The sequence below is a fragment of the Triturus cristatus genome, chromosome 10 (assembly GCF_964204655.1).
Source record: "Triturus cristatus chromosome 10, aTriCri1.1, whole genome shotgun sequence".
Taxonomy (NCBI): domain Eukaryota; kingdom Metazoa; phylum Chordata; class Amphibia; order Caudata; family Salamandridae; genus Triturus; species Triturus cristatus.
In genome coordinates, this window is record NC_140593.1 from 414,907,899 (window position 1) to 414,929,210 (window position 21,312).

Below are 21,312 nucleotides of genomic sequence, written 5' to 3' on the forward strand. Positions count from 1 at the left end.
TGTATGTAAGTGCTTTCAAAATTGCCCACATAGAGACCCGCCACACTTGGGGCATAGGTACTTGGAAGTACAGTGGCATTGTTGGTAAAATATTCCATCATATTCAAAATAATTTTCGGTAAGGGCCAGTCTGCAGCATTCCAACACGAAGTATCTAGGTGTGTGGTATGGCCAGTCTTGTTCAAAAATTAGATCTTCAAGAGTGTTTAGAGTTGCTTGTTGCAGTAAACTCGTGTACAGACTTTCCACGTCTAGTCCCACCAGTAGCATGGTGTCACTCGTAAAGGTCTGATCTTTCAATAAATTGAGAAGGTCACGGGTGTCTTTCAGATAAGTAGGTGTACGTAGTACCATTGGTCTGAGATATTGGTCAGCGAACTGGTCAAGGGGTTCTAGGACTGACCCAATACCAGATACGATTGGACGTCCTGGTGGAGGTTGTCTGGCCTTGTGTACCTTCGGGAGAGAGTAGAAGTAAGGTATCCGAGGGGAGTCAGTTCGTAAGAATGCGGCCTCATTCTTGGAGATCCATCTGTTGGTCTCTGCTTCCTCTTCCATTAGTTTGATTGTTCTTTGTAATCTCAATGTAGGGTCTTCTTTTATTACTCAATAGAATTTCCTGTCAGATAATAACTCGAGGCATTGCACATTGTAACCTTCTTTGTTAAGTATAACTATGCCACCGCCCTTGTCCGCAGGTTTGATGATGATATCCTTATGTAGTTTGAGTTCTTCCAGGGCTTTCTTTTCTGCAATTGTGGTGTTCATAAAGGGTTTTCTAACTTGGTTATCAAGCTTGTTAATTTCCTTCATGATTGCTTGCTCAAAAGCCTGGATCTCTACAGGGATTTGGTGGCTCATGGGGCAGAAGGTAGACTTAGGTCTTAATGGAGTATCGCCTGTATAAGGATTGTCTTCTTTATCTTGAAAGAAGGCCTTTAGTTTGAGAGTCCTACAGAATTGGGCGACCTCGCATTGTAATTTGAAAATATCTATAGGTGGAGTGGGTACATAGCCTAGTCCTTTGTTGAGGACAGATTCTTGTTCTTTGGAGAGAGTGATGTTGGAGAGGTTGAATATTAGCGATTCGTGCTGGTACTTGGTTTCTCTTTGGTCATGTTGGACATGCTTCTGGTTAGTACTTGTCTCTCCTGATCTGTCCAAGTGATGCCCCTTCTTCTCCCTCTCTGGTTGGTTCGGCCTCTCCCTAAAAAAGGCGACTGTTTTGTGTAAGGTCCCATGTAAGGTCCTAGTTGTGGTGGTGCTGTAGGGTATGGATTGATCCATCCTTGGTAGTTCGGAGCAAAAGGGTGGAAAAGGGGGGGGGGGGATGTTCCCCAAAGTGTGGATTTCGCCATGTATTAGGTCTACGCCTTTGTTGGCGTCTGTTTGAGCCTCTATACCTACGTTGTTGTGTGGTATCTTCCCCACTCCAATCTGAGTTATTAGAAGAATTCCCGCTAGAGTCATTGTCATTCTGGCAGTCTGGTGCTTCATAATCATCTTTGCTATAGGGATGCATTTTCTCCATGGAAAATCATTTAAGATCCTTGCCTAGTTTCTGAATTTTGTTCTGTGTTAGGTATTCCTTGGTCTCGTTCATTTAGCGGTTGATCTCTTCCAACCTCTTTTTGTACACCGTGATATGTACCATATTTTTAAGTTTAGCCTCGCTTAGTTGTATCTTGATTGTAAGGGCTTCAGTTAGTCTGGTTGCGGTCTTGATTATCAAAACTAGGTAGTCTCTGGTGCATTTCCATGAAATGGCTGACCAGTCTTTTCTGAAAGCTAGGTCTTGGAGAAAGATCCTTGGAGCATTATGTACCCAGAGGCCTTTTGGTGCAGCATTTGCACGGAGATACTCCATCATAATGACGTCATGGATAGCAGTTTTTACTTGTTCTTTCTTGTCTTCAGATAGAAGGTCCCAGTCATTGTTTTGTGCTAAGGTTTGTGTAAGATCTCCATCTTGCAACAAAGAGGGAAGGGAGAGGATTGCATTGATCTCGTCTGTAGAGTAACTTAATCCTAAGTTCTCAGCCATCTTAGAATGAAGGTTGGATCAAGAATATTAGTTTTCAAGATCGATCTGGCCCTTGTAAATAAAATAGAGATTTCAAGGAGGAGCCAACAGTGTAGCCATGGGTTTAATAAGCTCGATGGAAAGTCCATTTGGACCCATTGCCTTCCCAGAGCGGACCCCGTGAATGGCTTTCTGGATCTCAGTCACGGTGATATCAACCTCGAGCGCCTCCCTGTCCTGCAGGGAGATGCTGGTCATCTCTGTAGTGGCCAGTAGGTCAGCCGACATTGGTGCCTGAGATGTCGGCCAAGCGGCATAAACCTCCTCAAAATAGGCTGCGAAAGTGTCAGCGATAAGTTGGGGATCTGTGAGAAGCGTACCATCCGGGCTGCGATTACACGGACCCATCGTGAAGCCTGCTCTTTACGCTCAAGCCATGTAAATGGAGGTGAAAAATGAAAATAAAATAAAAATAAACATTGTTACCGCAATGGTGCAGATGATTTTGCACTCAAGAGGGGTTAGAATTATATCATATTAGGTGAATTAATTAGTATTAGAGTGGTAGACTGGTGAATGCTGGCTAGACAAAACTAGTGATCGTATATTTCCACTGAGGAAAATGCACCAGGTATATTAACTGTGTGGTAGTAAGTGTAGTGTATACTGCATTTAGAAGAGATATGTCTGTTGCAAAGAAGGAAGGGTGGGAATAGGGGTGAAAAAGGGGGGCTTGTGTTCATATGTTATGGTAATAAGGTGTCGATTCTTACAAGACACTAAGCCAAGGAATATCATCGTTGAGTCCTTTTTGATTGGTCTTTAAACGGTGCACCCATCTTTGTTCCTTTTCAAAGAGTAACTTCTCTGCATTGGGCGGTTTGGAGGTTAGAGTTTCACGTATGATCCATTTGAGATCATTCAAAGTATGTGGGTGGTCAATATAGTGGCTACTCATTTTCGTTGTTCCTCGTTTACACTTCACGTTGCTCCTGTGTTTGCAAATTCTTTGTTTGACTTTGCGGCAAGTCATGCCGATGTACCTGAGATTGCAGGGACAGGTAATCCTGTAAATTGCATGGGTCGTATTGCAATTAGTGTGTTGTCTCATTGTCCAGGTCAATTTAGGTGTCAGCTCTATGGTTTTGGTGATTTCTGTCAGATTACGCACAGAGCAGTGTCCGCAAGGAAAGTGACAGATCACTGGTGGCAAGGCCCATAAGGTGTTCGTCACTGGGCTTGTTCTCGGTTCTGGTGGCCGTGTATGGACCAGCATGTCTTTGTAGTTTCTTGTTCTCCTGTTGGCAAACAGAGGTTTTGGCCAGTCCAGAAAGCCTGATGTCAATATGCGCCAGTTTTTGTTGATGATTTTCTTGACTGTTACTAACTATACTATATGTAGTAACGCAAGTCAATTTGTCAGGTGCAGTAGTTGTTGGTGTCGTGTCTAGAAGGCTCTCTCTCGGTTGATTTCTTGCTCTCTTCTGGCACTTATTGATTGTTTTAATAGGATAGTCACGTTTGGAAAGTTTTGTGCAGAGGTCTTGTGCTTGTATCTTATACTCTTTGAGTTCACGGCAGTTCCGTTTTAAGCGGAGAAATTGACTATATGGCAGATTTTCTCTCAGGGGACGGGGTGAAAACTATTGTATGAAAGAAGGCTATTTTTGGCATTGGGTTTGATGAAGGTTTTGGTCTTGATGACATTGTTCACTACATAGATATTCAGGTCCAGGAAGTCTAATCGTTCCCTGTTTGCATTGTAAGTGAACTTGAGACATTGGTCTTGTGTATTGATCCAATTATAGAAGTCTTGTAGGTTCTCTTCTGAGCCTTCCCAGAACATGATGACGTTGTCTATGTATCTTTTCCAAAAGCAAATCTTGGAGAGGAATGGGTTCCTGTTGTTTTGTATGCAAGTGCTTTCAAAATTGCCCACATAGAGACCCGCCACACTTGGGGCAAAGGTACTTGGAAGTACAGTGGCATTGTTGGTAAAATGTTCCATCATATTCAAAATAATTTTCGTTAAGGGCCAGTCTGCAGCATTCCAACACGAAGTATCTAGGTGTGTGGTATGGCCAGTCTTGTTAAAAACATTAGATCTTCAAGAGTGTTCAGAGTCGCTTGTTGCAGTAAACTCGTGTACAGACTTTCCACGTCTAGTCCCACCAGTAGCATGGTGTCACTCGTAAAGGTCTGATCTTTCAATAAATTGAGAAGGTCACGGGTGTCTTTCAGATAAGTAGGTGTACGTAGTACCATTGGTCTGAGATATTGGTCAGCGAACTGGGCGAGGGGTTCAAGGACTGACCCAATACCAGATACTATGGGACGTCCTGGTGGAGGTTGTCTGGCCTTGTGTACCTTCGGGAGAGAGTAGAAGTAAGGTATCCGAGGGGAGTCAGTTCGTAAGAATGCGGCCTCATTCTTGGAGATCCATCTGTTGGTCTCTGCTTCCTCTACCATTAGTTTTATGGTTCTTTGTAATCTCAGGGTCTTCTTTTATTACTCGATAGAATTTCCTGTCAGATATTAACTCGAGGCATTGTACATTGTAACCTTCTTTGTTTAGTATAACTATGCCACCGCCCTTGTCCGCAGGTTTGATGATGATATCCTTATGTAGTTTGAGTTCTTCCAGGGCTTTCTTTTCTGCAATTGTGGTGTTCATAAAGGGTTTTCTAACTTGGTTATCAAGCTCGTTAATTTCCTTCATGATTGCTTGCTCAAAAGCCTGGATCTCTACAGGGATTTGGTGGCTCATGGGGCAGAAGGTAGACTTAGGTCTTAATGGAGTATCGCCTGTATAAGGATTGTCTTCTTTATCTTGAAAGAAGGCCTTTAGTTTGAGAGTCCTACAGAATTGGGTGACCTCACATTGTAATTTGAAAATATCTAAAGGTGGAGTGGGTACATAGCCTAGTCCAGTGGTTCCCAAACTTTTTTGACCCATGGCTCCCTTGACCCACTTGGCAGTTGGCCGTGGCTCCCCACCATTTATTTACCGGCGCACCGGGGTGCCGCTGCGCACAGTTTGGGAACCACTGTTTTAAGTGTGCTGGGTCCTGCTGGTGCAGTTCTAAAAGGCAGGTGTCAGGACAATAGGTAAGTTTTACAGACACATCAGAGGAGGTCGCGCAGTAGTATATAAGTAAGCCCAGCCATATCCAAACATATTCAACCATTTGCAAACCTATCCATCATGTATCCTTCCATCTATAATTTCACTTATCCATCCCTTCATCCATCCTTTCACTCATCCATCCATTATCCATCCATCCACCCTTTCACCCTATCCATCTGTACACGCATCCATCCACTCTTCTACCCATCCATCCATTCACTCATCCATCCAGCCATTTACCCTTTCACCCATCCAGCCATCCTTTCACTTACTCATCCATCCACCCAGTCACTCCTCCTTCCACCCATCCACCCTTTCAGTCATCCATCCATCCTCCCTTTCTCTCTCCATCGACCCTTTCACTTAGCCATCCTTCCATCCACCCACCCACCCATCTACTCATCCACTCATTAATCCATCCATTGACCCGATCACTCATCCATCCTTTCTCTCATCCATTTATCCTTTCACTCTATTCAATCTTTCATTCATCCATTCACCCTTTCACTAATTCATCCAGCCATCCACCCATCCCTTCACTTACGCACTCGCTCACCTTTTCATATTAATTTTGAGCTGAGCCTTTTTGAGAAGAGGCCCATCAAGAACTTCACCCTCGGTGCAGGAGCCATTCCAGGACTGGGACAGAAACCACCCAGGGCGGAGACAGGATCCACCATAGGGGGGGGGGGGAAACAGGAGCCATCACAGGTTTGGGGGGGGGGGACAGGAGCCACCACATGGGGGGACAGGAGCCATCACGGGGGAGGGGGACAGGAGCCATCACATGAGGGGGAACAGGATCCACCAGGGTGGGCACAGGGGTGGGCATTCAGTATTCTAGTATCATCTTTGTCTCTTCCAGGGTGGGGTAGGGCTCCTCACCCCCTCCTGGACAAGACAACGAGACGACAGGGTCTCTGTCAAAAATGTAAGTTTTGCCATCCCCCACTGTGATGTACAGTACTTAAAGGAGATACTCCAAGAGAACTGATTTAACGGATTGTCCTCCATACTGTTAATCAGTGTGGGTGCGATTGTGCCATGTCTTTATTTTATTACATTTTAGACTGATGTTTGAAGAACCGAGGTTTTCTTACAATTTAGTAACATGAATTAAACTCTGTGGAGAGAATCACGTGCTGCCTCGGTGTAATCAGGGCCTGTTCTACGATTTTTATGGCCCTCGGCAGGAAGGGAATGTGTGAGGCCCCTCTAAATTGCAGAGACATGACACGACGCATTCAGGGTTGTTTGCATCTGAAAAGATGCCCCTGCGACCGAAGCTGCAGCCCCTCCCTCTCAGTCACCTTCAAACACGACTTAACAGCTCATGACGGGGCTGAAGGTGTTAGTGTTGCCATCCCGCTGTGCCTCTCCAATGCTGCTGGGGATCTGAGCTTTGGTGCTGCATCGGAGTCTTTTACAACGAGTGTTGCGCTGCGGCTGCAATCTCCCACATCCTGCGCGGCGGCGCGGCGCCCCTGGCTTCTAATCGCGGCGCACCGGGGTGCCGCGGCGCACACTTTGGGAACCACTGGCCTAGTCCTTTGTTGAGGACAGATTCTTGTTCTTTGGAGAGAGTGATGTTGGAGAGGTTGAATATTAGCGATTCGTGCTGGTACTTGGTTTCTCTTTGGTCATGTTGGACATGCTTCTGGTTAGTACTTGTCTCTCCTGGTCTGTCCAAGTGATGCCCCTTCTTCTCCCTCTCTGGTTGGTTCGGCCTCTCCCTAAAAAAGGCGACTGTTGTGTGTAAGGTCCCGTGTAAGGTCCCATGTAAGGTCCTAGTTGTGGTGGTGCTGTAGGGTATGGATTGATCCATCCTTGGTAGTTCGGAGCAAAAGGGTGGAAAAGGGGGGGGCGGATGTTCCCCAAAGTGTGGATTTCGCCATGTATTAGGTCTACACCTTTGTTGGCGTCTGTTTGAGCCTCTATACCTACGTTGTTGTGTGGTATCTTCCCCACTCCAATCTGAGTTATTAGAAGAATTCCCGCTAGAGTCATTGTCATTCTGGCAGTCTGGTGCTTCATAATCATCTTTGCTATAGGGATGCATTTTCTCCATGGAAAATCATTTAAGATCCTTGCCTAGTTTCTGAATTTTGTTCTGTGTTAGGTATTCCTTGGTCTCGTTCTTTTAGCGGTTGATCTCTTCCAACCTCTTTTTGTACACCGTGATATGTACCATATTTTTAAGTTTATCCTCGCTTAGTTGTATCTTGATTGTAAGGGCTTCAGTTAGTTTGGTTGCGGTCTTGATTATCAAGACTAGGTAGTCTCTGGTGCATTTCCATGAAATGGCTGACCAGTCTTTTCTGAAAGCTAGGTCTTGGAGAAAAATCCTTGGAGCATTATGTACCCAGAGGCCTTTTGGTGCAGCATTTGCACGGAGATACTCCGTCATAATGACGCCATGGATAGCAGTTCTTACTTGTTCTTTCTTGTCAACAGATAGAAGGTCCCAGTCGTTGTTTTGTGCTAAGGTTTGTGTAAGATCTCCATCTTGCAACAAAGAGGGAAGGGAGAGGATTGCATTGATCTCGTCTGTAGAGTAACTTAATCCTAAGTTCTCAGCCATCTTAGAATGAAGGTTGGATCAAGAATATTAGTTTTCAAGATCGATCTGGCCCTTGTAAATAAAATAGAGATTTCAAGGAGGAGCCAACAATGTACCATGGGTTTAATAAGCTCGATGGAAAGTCCATTTGGACCCATTGCCTTCCCAGAGCGGACCCCGTGAATGGCTTTCTGGATCTCAGTCACAGTGATATCAACCTCGAGCGCCTCCCTGTCCTGCAGGGAGATGCTGGTCATCTCTGTAGTGGCCAGTAGGTCAGCCGACATCGGCGCCTGAGATGACGGCGAAGCGGCATAAACCTCCTCAAAATAGGCTGCGAAAGGGTCAGCGATAAGTTGGGGATCTGTGAGAAGCGTACCATCCGGGCTGCGATTACACGGACCCATCGTGAAGCCTGCTCTTTACGCTCAAGCCATGCCAGGAGTTTACCCGTTCGTTCCCCTTGTTCATAAACCCGGTGCCGTGAGGACAAGGAGCGCATTGTGGCCTCCTCCAACAGCAACTGTTTATAGTCCCCGTCTCTTGATTCTGATACTATGCTGAGTAGCGTGGTCAGATCCGGCCGCGGTTGACACCTCTAGAGCTAATATTTCCGCTTCCATCCCACCCACTCTTTTGGACCTCTTGGTCCTATGTCCTACTACCAATGAGAGGGCCCTTCCCTTTATTACGACTCCAAACGCACCCCACAGTGTCAATGCCGAGTCAACTGTGCCCACATTTTCGGCAAAATAGTATTTTGCGTCCTTGCGTAGAGCGTCCTTAATGTGGGGGACCCTCAACGCCCATGGCTGTACGGTGAGTGTACCAGGGCGCCTGACCCGTCGTAGTGCAAAAGATGTAAGGACGGGAGAATGGTCCGAGATCCCGCGAGCCGGGCATGTGGCGCTCATGAAGCAGTGGATGTCCTGGGCATGTGTAAATAAATGATCTATACGAGATTGGCTACCATGTGCCCCAGACTGAAATGTGAAGTGCGTGTATAGAGGATTATGCCATCTCCAGATGTCGACGACCCACAGAGCATTAGCGAATTCAGATAATTGTGAGCCCCTCGTGGGGTCCTCCCGAGCCGGAAGACGGTCCCAACTACTATCCATGGCTAAATTAAAATCCCCTCCCATCACCAAGATTCTCATGGGTAGTTCCAATAGCAGGGCACCTATATCACGTAGCGTCAGTCTCTGCAACCCTGGGGGGGCATAAACAGATACAATATTGATAACACGTCCCTCCCAGGAGCCCGTAACTGCTGAGTATCTGCCCTGCACATCCATCCAGGAGTTATGAACAATATATGGACAGTTCTTGCGAAGGAGAATCCCCACACCCCTTGAGCCTGAGGTGAATCCGGAGTAGACTATCAGTCGATAACCTTTCCTATTCAAGGCTCCACACGTGTTTCCAATTAGGTGTGTCTCCTGCAGCATTACTACATCAAGCTCCTGCCTTTGGAGAAAGTGCAGTACAAGACCCCTTTTAATTTTATCCCCCAGACCGTTAACATTCCACGTCGCTAGTTTAAGCGTGAGGTCAGATGCCATCATGTGGGCCAAGGGAGAGAGAGCATAACAGGATGCATCTGTTAACGTGGGGTGCCCCCGGGTTACCCCCCAACTCGAGACACTCCACTCTGGACCAGAGGCTAATGATGTGGAGCTTTTGAGCACAAAACGCCGTCGGACCGTGCCAAATGAGGGAGCGTTGAACATTAGTATGCACAGATACAAAACATAAAAGAACAAAAAGCCATAATGTTACCAAACCCAAACTACCCCAAATCCCCCAACCCAACTCCCTCTCCCCTCCCTGCCTCCCTGCATAACGGGTCTGGAACCGCACGCCACCCCCAACTTGCAGAGTGCCTGTCGCCCACCCTAAACATTTCAAGGAACGTGAAACAACCCCATTCCCCATTGCATCAAGGAAGAAAACAGTGCCCGCCCCGGCCCATCATCCCCCAAGTAGCAAGGTAAAAACAAAGTCACAGAGCCTGCTGCCATATCCCGACAAAAGGCCAACAGTTCTGCTGCAAAAAGACTCTCAATCAGTTAAGCCGCACCCCCCTCCATCTCAGACCCCATAGAGAACACCCCTCAATAACAGTCTAAAGCCACTGGTGAAAGGCTGGAGGGAGCCTCCACCTCCCTAGGTAGATTGTGTACTTGCAGTTCCGAGTCCATCACCCTTCAGGACCACGCGTTGTCGAGTCTTCCAACGTCGGCGTCCCATGCCGGCGTCCGCTGGGGCCCCTAGCACCCCCCGCGGACCCGTGGGTTCGCTTGCCAAGAGTTCTCCAGCCCTCAAACCAGTCCCATGCCTCCTCTGGACGGGTGAAGAACCAAAGTTTCCCATCCAATTCAATACTTCGCTTGGCTGGGAACATCATTGCGTATTTGACCTCTTAATCGCTTAGGGCGCGTTTCACTTCCAGGAAACTGCCCCGCTGTTTCTGAACCCGCTGGGTGAAGTCGGGAAAGAAGGTGACCTTGCTGTTATCGTTGACCATTGGTGGGGCCGCCCTCGCTGTTTGTAAGATAGCATCCCTATCGCGGTAGTTGAACACCCTCGCCAGGATAGGTCGGGGTGGCGCCCCAGGCCGAGGCATACCCCCGGGTACCCGGTGGGCACGTTCAATGGAAAAGCATTTTGAGAGGCCCCGCGGCTGAAGCTGCTTGAGAATCAGTTCTTCCACGTAGAGGTCGGCCACCGGCCCCTCAATATCTTTCAATGTTGTCCCCAACGAGAAAGCCTTGGAAAGCAAGGCTCCTCTATTTGAATGCACCCCAAAGATGGCCGTATCAGTTCCCGCATCCTGCATAATCCCTCTCACCCACCAAGATCACCTTAAAAGGAGAAATTGGTCTTCCCCAGCTGGGCGAACTTCTTCAGTCATTGCCTCGTAAGCCTTAATGCACCTTACCACACATAGTTTGGGTACGTCATAAAAAGCTAGATAGGAAACCAGTTTGAAACTACATTTAGATCGTCGTGAAATATGAAAAGTTACCACATCTGGGGTGAATACTGTACCGGTAGTGTCTAAGGCTCTAATGTCTGACACCTTTCGACAGGAGATGAGGCACAACAGCATAGCCAACTTACCAGGTAATGTCTTCTAGGCGAGGAATTAATTTTGTTGCCAAGAAAGAAATAGATGTAAATGTAAATTGATACTTGTATAGCGCACTACTCGCCCGCAAGGGTCTCAAGGCGCTTGTACGAATACCGCTGTGGAACCCATCCTGGCTTTCCCTGTGAGGCGTCCACTCCTTGGCACCCCCAAGGTGGAGGCCAGGCATCCTTAGCGTTGTGGGGGCCGTTGTGGAGATTAAGCAAGCTATTGCCCAGAGTTGCAGAGTGGGACTCCATGATTGGAATGGCACCGAGGCGAGAATTATCAGGTCCGTGGAATTTTGGAGCCCAAGACCCGCCGAGGCGGGGAATTGTACCCTGGTCCCGGGCTAGACCTCTGCATCAGGGTCTGCCGCTCTAATCATTGAGCCACACTTCTCCACATTGAGCACCTTTATTCACTTCCCATATGGCAAAGTATCTGGGTTCCGGCAGAAGTGTTTGCCGGATGCCCCTCATCAGCTTCCTAACCAAAGGGTGTTCCCCCAAAAGACAAGCCTTCTACTGGGAGTTGTCCTATGGAAATGGCTGACTTAAAGGTATTTCCTGACCTGTACACCAATGCCGTCGCGGCCAAGGAAGATATAAAATTCAAAATGTGGACCACTTCGATCCCCACAGGTTCTGTTATGCTTTGCAGACAAGTAACCTTCTACTCCAGGTGGATCTATATGTAAGTTGCCATCCACCCATGCCATCAACAAGAGTTATTTAGCCCCGTCCCTTGGGCTTTCTATTGTTGTCCGTAAACCTCCAGACAATGAGGTTTAATGTTCCTTATTGAACCAGATGATGGGGAACCCCCAAGGAATTTGGAGAAGATCCAGCCTCTTGGGTAGAAGGACTGTGGAATCCCAAGAAAATTCCGTCATCACTGGAAACCAGGCTTGCAATCTCCAAAGCAGCGTGATGACCACCAGATACATCTTCTGTCATCTGACCTGTGCTGACAACCTCATAAGCATTATGAATGGGGAGAAATCATAGCCTGTCTTCTGGCTCCAATCTTGGAGAAATGCGTCCATGGCCACATACTTGTAGATTCGGTCTCCAGCTAAAGTATTTCTCCAGATGAGGATCCAGTTGAGTGGCAAATAGGTCCATTGTGAAGGGCTCCATCGAAATTGTATCTTCCAGAACACATCTGGATTCAGCTTCCACAGGCTCATAACTTGGAGACCTCAGGAGTGCCAATCTACCACTTTGTTGGCTCAACCCGAAAGATATTCTGCCCTTACCAAGATATTGCGGTCTAGGAAGTATTGCCGGAAGTCCTTTGCAGGGTCTGCCAGAGCCTTGGATTGGGATCCTCCCAAATGGTTTCTATATCACACGACTGAGATTGTGTCCATCTTCAGCACTACACAACAATTTATTTTTTGCTTTTGTCCAACATTGTCCGCAACGAAACCCACAAGAAGTTCCAAGCAGTTGATATTCAGTTGCTGTTCTTCTGTGGACCTCTTTCCTCCTGTGACCATACCCCCACATCTGGCACCCCAGCCAATTTTGCTAGCATCAGATTCTGTGACAGTGTCTGGACTGGATCTTAAGATTGCTCTCCCATTACATGCCTCCATGTGAGTTAACCACCACCTCATCTCCTCCCTGACTTTCAGAGGGTACTGATTCCGAATGCTTCCAATTCTTGCATATATGATAGGATTTCAGTCACTGGAGTCCTCTGTAGTTCAAAGGTCCCGGAAATATTGCTTGTATTCACGACGCCAGCCAGCCCACGAATTTGGCGATCTGCCTGAGCGAGATGGTCTGTTGCAACAGAGTTTTCCTGAGCTCTCGCCATATTTTAGCCATCTTCCTGGAAGGGGGGCTTAAATCGTTTTCTCTGGAGTCTATGACAAGCCCCAAGAAGGTAGTTTTGTCGGTGGAAGTAATAAGAGACTTTTCTTGTTTATCACGAAGCCTAAACACTTTAACAACTCCACTGTCATCTGCAAATACTTCAACAATCTTATCAGACAATAAACCGTTAGAAGAATGTCGTCCAGATAGACTATAAGGCAGACTCCCCTGGAACAGAGGGACTCTATGACCGGCCTGAGTACCTGAAAGGTAGGGTCTGAAACTCAAAGGTTGGAAATTGGAACCATCAGTCTGTCGTCCTTGAGGTCTAGCCTCCCTATCCAGTCATCCGGTCTCAGGAGGTCTCGCAACAGATGGATTCCATCCATCTTGAAGTGGCATTACACTAGCCACTCGTTGATCACCAAGCGTTGACCCCCATCTCTCTTTTCCACCAGAAGGTTTGCATGGATCTAGGTAGGAACAATAGTTATGTTCTCCAACAGTTCTGATATTTTGCGATCGATAAGATGGCCTCTCCTTTGGAAAAGGATAAGGGCGGCAGCCTGTAGCGTTAGAATGGGCTTCCAGAGAATTCTGTGTGGAACCCTTGCACTGTTGCCCTCCCAGGATGGACGGGGACATTCCACTGACAAGTGGACGTGAACCTCTTTTTCAAAGGGTTTCTGCAGCCATCCTGCCAAATATGTGGCCATCTTCTCACTCGGAGCCCTTTCGGAGGACTGGGGATGAAGAAGATCCTTCAGATCCAGCATGGCGTCGTAATGCTAGTAATTTGGGAGTGGGGATCAGTCTGGGTTTGAGGTTGGCTGCCCATAGACCAGTACCAAGATCTGGAATGGCCTGTCTTACCATTTGAATCGCCTTGCAAATCATTATCCGCTAGAGACAGGAGTGAAAGTGGGGTGCCAACATGCAGAGCTGGGGTTCCAGATTAGAATGAGATAAAAAAAAAATCATCATCAACAAAGTGGTATCAGTTCCTTAAAAGAGACAGAGAGAGGCGCTCTCCAACCAGTTATGGTTGTGAGTGAATTATACTAGTCTCCAGATAACGGTTGAGTGGGCTTCAAGTGGGGATAAACCTCCTGTTCTTATCAAACAGCCTGCTGGTGGTTCTAGCTGAGCCTACCCAAGCACACTCCGTGTTTATCGCTATGCACAGCGTACACATCAAAGTATGAATAGTAAGGGCTCAAAAATAGCGGAGCCTTATGTAAAGTGGCACCTTTGTCCACACCACTGATTATGATTGATCTGTTTGATAAGAATTATCAAGCCCAGTAACAATCTGTTTTCCCTTTCTTTCATTCTTCTATTTATGTCTCCATTAGGTTTAGGTTTTTGAGCATGCTAATAATACGTGTCTCGGACGCAGAGACGTTTTCCCTAACCTGACGAAAGGTAAATTGGGATTACAGGGTGTCTTTCCCTGATTCCCACTGTTTATTATTTCATGCACACGGTCCTCATGAAGCGCACAGGGATCCATTAGGGACCAACAGACTGCGCGAAACATGTCGACCACAAATCACCTTGAAACACCACATATTTTCTTATGGTTTGAGATCGGCGGAAATACATTGGTCCCTCCCTTTATTTGCTTAAGGAGAGTTTCCAAACCCCCACTACTTAAAAAAAAAAAAAAAGTATTACTTCATTTTCCAATTTTAGCAATACAAAGGAAACTAAAGAATCAATAATGAAACATAATATCACAAAGAGACTAAAGGAAAAATAGCCAACGTAATAGTATTTACATTCCTGAGAAGTCTGTATAATCGTGAGCAATGAGTGGAAAACAAACAAATATTACGTACATTAATATCAGAATGCAATCATCGCTGTTAGGAATAAAAAAACAAATTATTTAAAGACACTAGTATTCTAAAGTCAGTACAGAAGTCTGCATTGTGTTTCTCAGAACTGCCAGAATCCGTCACGACTGCTGGGATCGCCCTGTGGGGGGAGGTGTGTCGGTGCGCTCTCAACCCCCACTACTTTTTAATTTACCTAAAGGACCCTACAATAAATTTACCAGGGTACCGATAGGTAATTTCAACTTCACTCACACTGATTCACTTGGCCCACATACCCACATGCACAAGTGCGGCACCTCCAAAAAAAGATCTCCACCAAAGAGCCCTCTTGAGGGGCCCATGAGGGACTGCACCGCCACCCCCACGAGGAGCACTGTCCAATGATGATGCTTTACACTCTCAAGGGTGTGTGAGGGCACAAGAACCAACAGGAGGTTTATCCCCACTTCAAGCACACTCATCCGTTATCTGGAGACTAGTATAATTCACTCACAACCATAACTGGTTGGAGATACCCTTTCTCTGTCTCTTTTAGGAACTGATACCACTTTGTTGATTTTGATTCCCTTAGGAGCATTGGTACAGGACCTCCCCTTTTATAAACAGCTCCTAGTCCCTCCCCTCTCTGGATAGTGTTTATAAACTTTTTTCAGCCTATCAAAGGTGTCCTGGTCAGACCCTCCCCGATCGTGCTTCCTCTTAGACTTCTTCGCAAGGACCAAGTCTGGCTGGCCAATGCGCAGAGACAGCCCTATAGTCCTCGGGCAGTCCCCACTCAAAAGAATCGGTTTGTGACATGCTGGGTCAGCTCATTTAATTTCCTGTCTAAGTGTTCTAGAACCAAGGTCACAGCTGGTGATTAGAAGCGTTCACCACCTCACAAAATGTATCATCTAGAGGGAAGGACAACACTGATTTCTCTTCCATTAAGTGTTTTTGGAGCTGTTCTTTCTACTGGTAAGTATTGCTCATACTTGAATATTGCCTGAGAACGTGATTTTTCACACTGGGTGAACCAGTTAAAATATGGTGGGTCTGAAGAATCCAAGGTTGTGGCCCTGGGACTCAACTCACCCAAAGTGTTCAGTTGGAAGAGGCAGCCTGGTCCGGTCCCTGCGGTGCTGAAATGCCAAGATTAATTCAGAACCATTTTTTAGCAGTACCAGTCACCGTACCAGATACAGAAAGGGAGGCCTTCACAATGCTACAGACCCTTGTGGTCATCTTGCTCCAGGCTGTGTTGGAACTTTGAGAGGCCAAGGAGCATCTCAGTGGTGTGCAAGCACACTCTAGTGGCCAGCAGTCATGACCAGGCTTGTGCGGCCTCAACGCTAAAATCTTACAATCGTGATCTGCGGTACCGTGGGAGAACCTAAGGGAGGAAGACCACTTTAAGGCAGCAAATAGTACAATACAAGAAAACATTACCCCTTAGAATCCCTCAAAATTTAAAGAGAAGCAGAGCCACTTATCATCCAGGTTGCTGGAGAAGCAAAGAGAGGTGTAGCCAGAGACAATTCACTATGAATACCGACTGTAATTGTCTGATGCTTTTTCTGGTTTCATTTCCTGTGGTTCACAGGAAATACTTTTTTCATGTTGATGAAGGCTGCTGTTAGAATAAAAGGGAATAAAGTGAAGCAGAATCCTCGCCTCCAGTCCTGGCATAGAATTCGGACTAACAAAGAACACAGTAAAGAAGGATACATATATAGTATGCCGCAATAGTTCTGCTATGATGTGCACACTGTATCTCTACATGGGAATCAGTCACTCAGATTGGTAGTGTGCTATCAACCCAGTCATGTGACAAGATCAGTCTTCGTGCATTATCGCAGTTGGAAATCACCTGTACATGTCTGTTTTGCCTACAGCTTCCCCATGTACCTAGTCAGGTGACTTGTTTGCTCTCTAGTAACTGAGGGAGTGTGAGAACACACCATTTTTGGCATGGAAATTGAATGTGCCCAGACAACTTTGCAACAGCATTCCACAGAAGCTGAGCTGTCGACATTTCTAGCACAACTAAAAATGACAAATCATGAAAAGAAAATGATGAAACACCACTGCTTATTGTACATTTGCATAGCTCATTTTAGGTTTCTTCTAGTCTCCTAGTTTTATGCTTTATTTAAAATTGGCGTTGAGGCGTCCCCTTGTGAATGGGAGCCTGTTATTTCAGTGTAAACTACTTCGGACGTGGAATCTACAAGTAGAATTTCAGTGGGGACCCACATAAGTCAAAAGGGTTAAGAACTACTGGAATAGAGTTCCCAGTTCTTTCATTTGCACACAACACAAACAAAATCTATATATACATTGTTGTAAAGGTGGTTCCTGACCACATTAATTGTGCATGCCATGTATCCTAACATTAACAGTGACTGCTGAAGGGACTGTGACTCTAAAGGGGGTACGCTTGAGATATGGTGGACATGTGAAAATGCCTAGCGTTTGGAAAGAAATGTTATTCTTGATCAAAGGTCTCAAATCAGTACATTTACCTATGGACCCACTGGTTATCATGGTTATGATAATGGATGCCACCGGTGTCTGTGCTCTATACTTGTCATTTCACAAACTGGTCAATCACTACTTCTTAGCAACATAACTCTCACTCTGCCAAACATAGAGGTTCCTTCCTAGATCTGTAGACTTGGATGTAGGCTATTCCAGCCATGGAAAAGATCACAGCCATGTTTTGAAGTTTGTATCATAGATATGTAGCTGTCTATTTTCCTTTTATAGAATATGTGAACACAGATCCAGTGCTTCAACCTAGACTATTAAAATACAGCTGCTTTTAGTTACTATACATGCATTCCCCTAGTGTACTTCAAAATCATGCCTAAATGAGTATGGGTATAATGGATACACTTGGTCTGTTGAGTTTTTACAGTGATTGTCTGTTTTCTGCTTTACTCTGACCTCTCCAGAAATCCCATTTGTGAAGTGTTATTTCGTCTGAGGTTTCGGTCCTCTGATTTTTCTTTTTTATCTGGGATCCTGTGCTCTGGTGCTGGTCATCGCCCTGTTGTGTATGTTTTGTTCTTTACTTTGATTCATTATCTTGTAGTATCTACTGACTTAAGTCCTGACATTCTATTAAAAATAAATTGTCTCCCCTAAAGGGTTACTATCGTTATCTACTATGTTGTAATTCAAAACTCATCTCTGTTTATGAGTTCATCTGTGCCTTTGCCAAAGAATCTGAAGTATTTTTCTAATATATTGTTGTTTTTTCTTTCATAAACTATATGGAAATGAAGTAGGAAAATCATGGTTTGTCTTACATTATGTTTATTAATAGTCCCTTTCTTTCTCTTAGAGGAATTGATTGTGGAGCATAACAAAGTTGCTGAAGAAGGCTCGGAGACTGGTCTCACCAATGGCTTTGACAACTTAACAAACAGTTTCTCTCCAGCATTCACGAATGACAGCAAGACTAAAGCAACTCTGAATGGTACAAACCATGAGGAAGACATACAGCAAAGTAATGCTAGTGTGCAGCCTGCAGCTTTGCCAGATGCATGCACGGACAAAGGTAACCCACAATCATGTTTCCAGTTCACCCCTTCTGAACAAAGAAGAATACTTTAATTTGAAACCTGACCCCTTAGCACTCGCCAGAATGTGTCAAAATACACTTTTGTTGACATGCTGCTACTTGAATATTGTTGTATTTAACAATGTGTCTCAGGGGTAAAATGTAGTTGAATAATATGACTTATTGCTCATCAATCACTATACAGGTCAATGCACATTACTGTATAACAGATGATCTTGACACAGTTATCATTTGATTGCTGCCACATTATATCAGCGAGATGGAAAAGTTATGTGGCAATGTAAGGTTGAAATTTGTAAAAGCTGTTTTTAAAACAGATTTTGAAAGGGGTTCACTGATGGAGAATTCGGATGTGTGCAGGGTGGAAGGGACTAATAGCTAGTAAGTGATAGTCCATTTGAGAAGAATAGAGCGGCAGAGTGAATGACGTAGCAGAGAAGGCTTTTAAGGTCACATGCTTTGGGCAAATGAGAGGAATCCAGTGGCTTAGGTAGGAAGAGAACATTTCCATTGATGATCTACCCATCTGTTTGCACTGAACATAAAGCTACGGTTGAGGAACAGATTGGAGGGAGGAGAAGTTGGTCTAGTAGAACCAACCTTGCTTTAAGTCTGTCTAAAATCTCAGGAATTTGTTCTTGAGCCAAAGGATGTCAGGGGCTTTATTCCATGTTAGTAGACCTTGGACTTAAAAAGCACGGACCACTTTGGTTTCTGATACTACATGGTATCCTGGTTAGTAAGTTGAATGCTTCTTCTATGGTTTTAGCTGTACCTTTCCTTAGTTTCCATAAACAAAGTTTCTCTTCCAGGGGATCCTCATCAATAGTCATAAGCACTAGAATATTCCCGCCTCTGCGCAGGACCCCAGAAACACAATCATATATGTGATAAACATATATGTATGTGTGTGTGTGTGTGTGTATATATATATATATATATATATATATATATATATATATATATATATATATATATATATATATATATATAATAAATAACATAAAAGTAAATGCAACCTTTCATAACCAGAGCTGAAAAATGCTGTAAGAACTCTCCTGTATACCACAAATAAATTATGCAATATAGACAATATATCACAAAAAATAGGAAAGAAAACAGCAGTAAAGCATGTTTGAAACTGGTTTAATGCTTAGCATTTAGCCCAAAACCTCAGATAGGTCTGAAAGCATTAACAGCTCACAGGCTGCATTGTAGAAAGACACAGCCTAGAAAGGCTAGAAAGCGAACACTTAGCAACACAGAAGAAACTGGCACCGTGCCTTTAAGGCAGCCATGACCCCCAGCCTCCCATCATGCCTCAGGGGTGACAGTTGGGTCAGTTGTTCTTTCCGGCTCCTTCAGTCAGGACCCTGGTTACACAGCTCCACTCTTTTCTGGTTTTATTCTGAAATTTTCCACATTTTTCCGAAAATTTTTAACTTACTTCGACGTCTTTCATCCAGTCAAGTAAGGTGTTGTCTTTTTCTGATTATTTTTGGAATTTTTTACCACACAAAATGCCATCCCTTTTTGATCCCTGCCCTTCTTGTGGTAAAAAGATCAGGTCAGACTCTCATTCGGTCTGTATTCTTTGCCTACCTAAGGATCATATCCCAAAGGCTTGTCCTCATTGCCAGACCCTCTCTAAAAGAACTTTAAAAGATATAGAGAGGATTTGTCTCTATGGATTGGCGGAGAGGGCTTCCAGAGGCAGGTCTCTGGTAAGAAAAGGTTCCAAGAGGCCCAGATTCCTCTTCTAGACCCTCAATGTCGGGCTCGGCGCTGAGAAAGCAGCTACCGGAGGGGCATGCAGCGAAGAAATACCGTCGACGGCGGGCTCGCCGTCGAGAGAGCGCAGACATGAAGGTATGTCATCGACGTCGAGAGTCCGTCAACCTCCGCCGTCGCCAACCCAGCGACGATCGGCGTCGAGGAGTTCCAGTTCACCGCCGGCTTCAAGACGTCGATTAGCTTCCAGGAGCCAAAGCCCTCCGCCGACGTCAACCAGGCGTCGATCGACGTCGAGAGCCAGCAGACCTCTGTCGACCGGACCTTCGGCGTCGAGAGCTGGTATCCCTCCGTCGCCGTCACATAAACGACGTTCGACGTCGAGGAGAGTTCGCCGCCGTCGCAGACCAGGCGGCGATCGGCGTCGAGATCGAGACCTCCGACGTCATCCCGACGACGATCGACGTCGAAGTCAAGAAGCCCTCTGCCGACGTCATTCCAACGTCGTTCGGCGTCGAGAGCTAGCAGCCCTCCGCCGTCGTCAGCCCATCGACGATCGGCGTCGAGGAGAGTCAGCCCTTTGTCGCCGTCGAGGCCACATCGCTCGACGTCGAGACGAGGAAGGATTCACCCACCGTCAAGGCGCCATTCGCCGTTGACGCATTCGACGCCGAGGAAGTCGATGCAGAGACCACTCCCTGAACCTGGTCGAACGACTACAAGATCTCGTTCGACGTCGAGGGGGCCTCCGTCGCAGCGGGATATACGCTTGACGTCGAGACTACCTTCACATAGATCTAAGGAAGGTTCGGTAGTCTTGGTGACGGAATCAGCATCAAGGCATTCCTCTTCTCACTCCTCCAGACGCCCTCACTCTCCATCTGCATCTCCGGAACATCAGAGGAGGTCACGACAGAGATCCCTGTCGCATCACACCTCTCCTTCGATACATCTGTCTCCCAGATGGCTTTTACCAGTGCATCACTGGAGTAAGACTCCGGCGGGAGCAGCAAGAAGGCAGGAGGAGTACACAAGCCCGGTTCACAGGTCCCCTCTGCAAAGATTAGTCCAGGAGGCGGATAGATCGCCTTCGCCGGTACGCCACTACCGTGCAGGTAGATCTAAGGAGCATAGGCCTCCTGCGTCACATCACCACAGTAGGAGGTCTCCCTCATGGTCATCTTCCTCCACCCATTCATCTAGAAGGGACTACTCGCCTACTCTATCGGACAGCCCTCAGTCGCGAGTATCCCAGATAGATGATATTAACACCTATCAGGATGTGCTGCAGAGAGGGGCTCAGAAGCTGAATATTGCAATGTCCACTCCCCAGGTCGCAACTACAGTGATCTGCGAGACGCTGCACCACAGATCTGCCTCGCGTCCATTGCTGCCTCTGGTTCCTGGCCTTATGGAACCAGTAATGACATTTTTCTGACCCCTTCAACGATTAAGGCCGCTCCGGCCAGAATCCTGAAGAAATACAAGCCGGCAGATACAGAC

At 46.1% G+C, this 21,312-nt stretch overlaps 1 protein-coding gene across 6 annotated transcripts in view; it reads left to right on the forward strand.

Moving 5' to 3' along the window:
* Positions 1-21,312, forward strand: part of ACBD5 (acyl-CoA binding domain containing 5) — a 319,177-nt gene that overhangs the window by 144,038 nt on the left and 153,827 nt on the right. For all 6 annotated transcript variants that reach the window (XM_085631746.1, XM_085631748.1, XM_085631752.1 and 3 more), the window contains one exon: positions 17,839-18,054. In XM_085631746.1, coding sequence (XP_085487872.1) covers positions 17,839-18,054 — 216 coding nt within the window. The remainder of the gene's footprint in view (positions 1-17,838; positions 18,055-21,312) is intronic.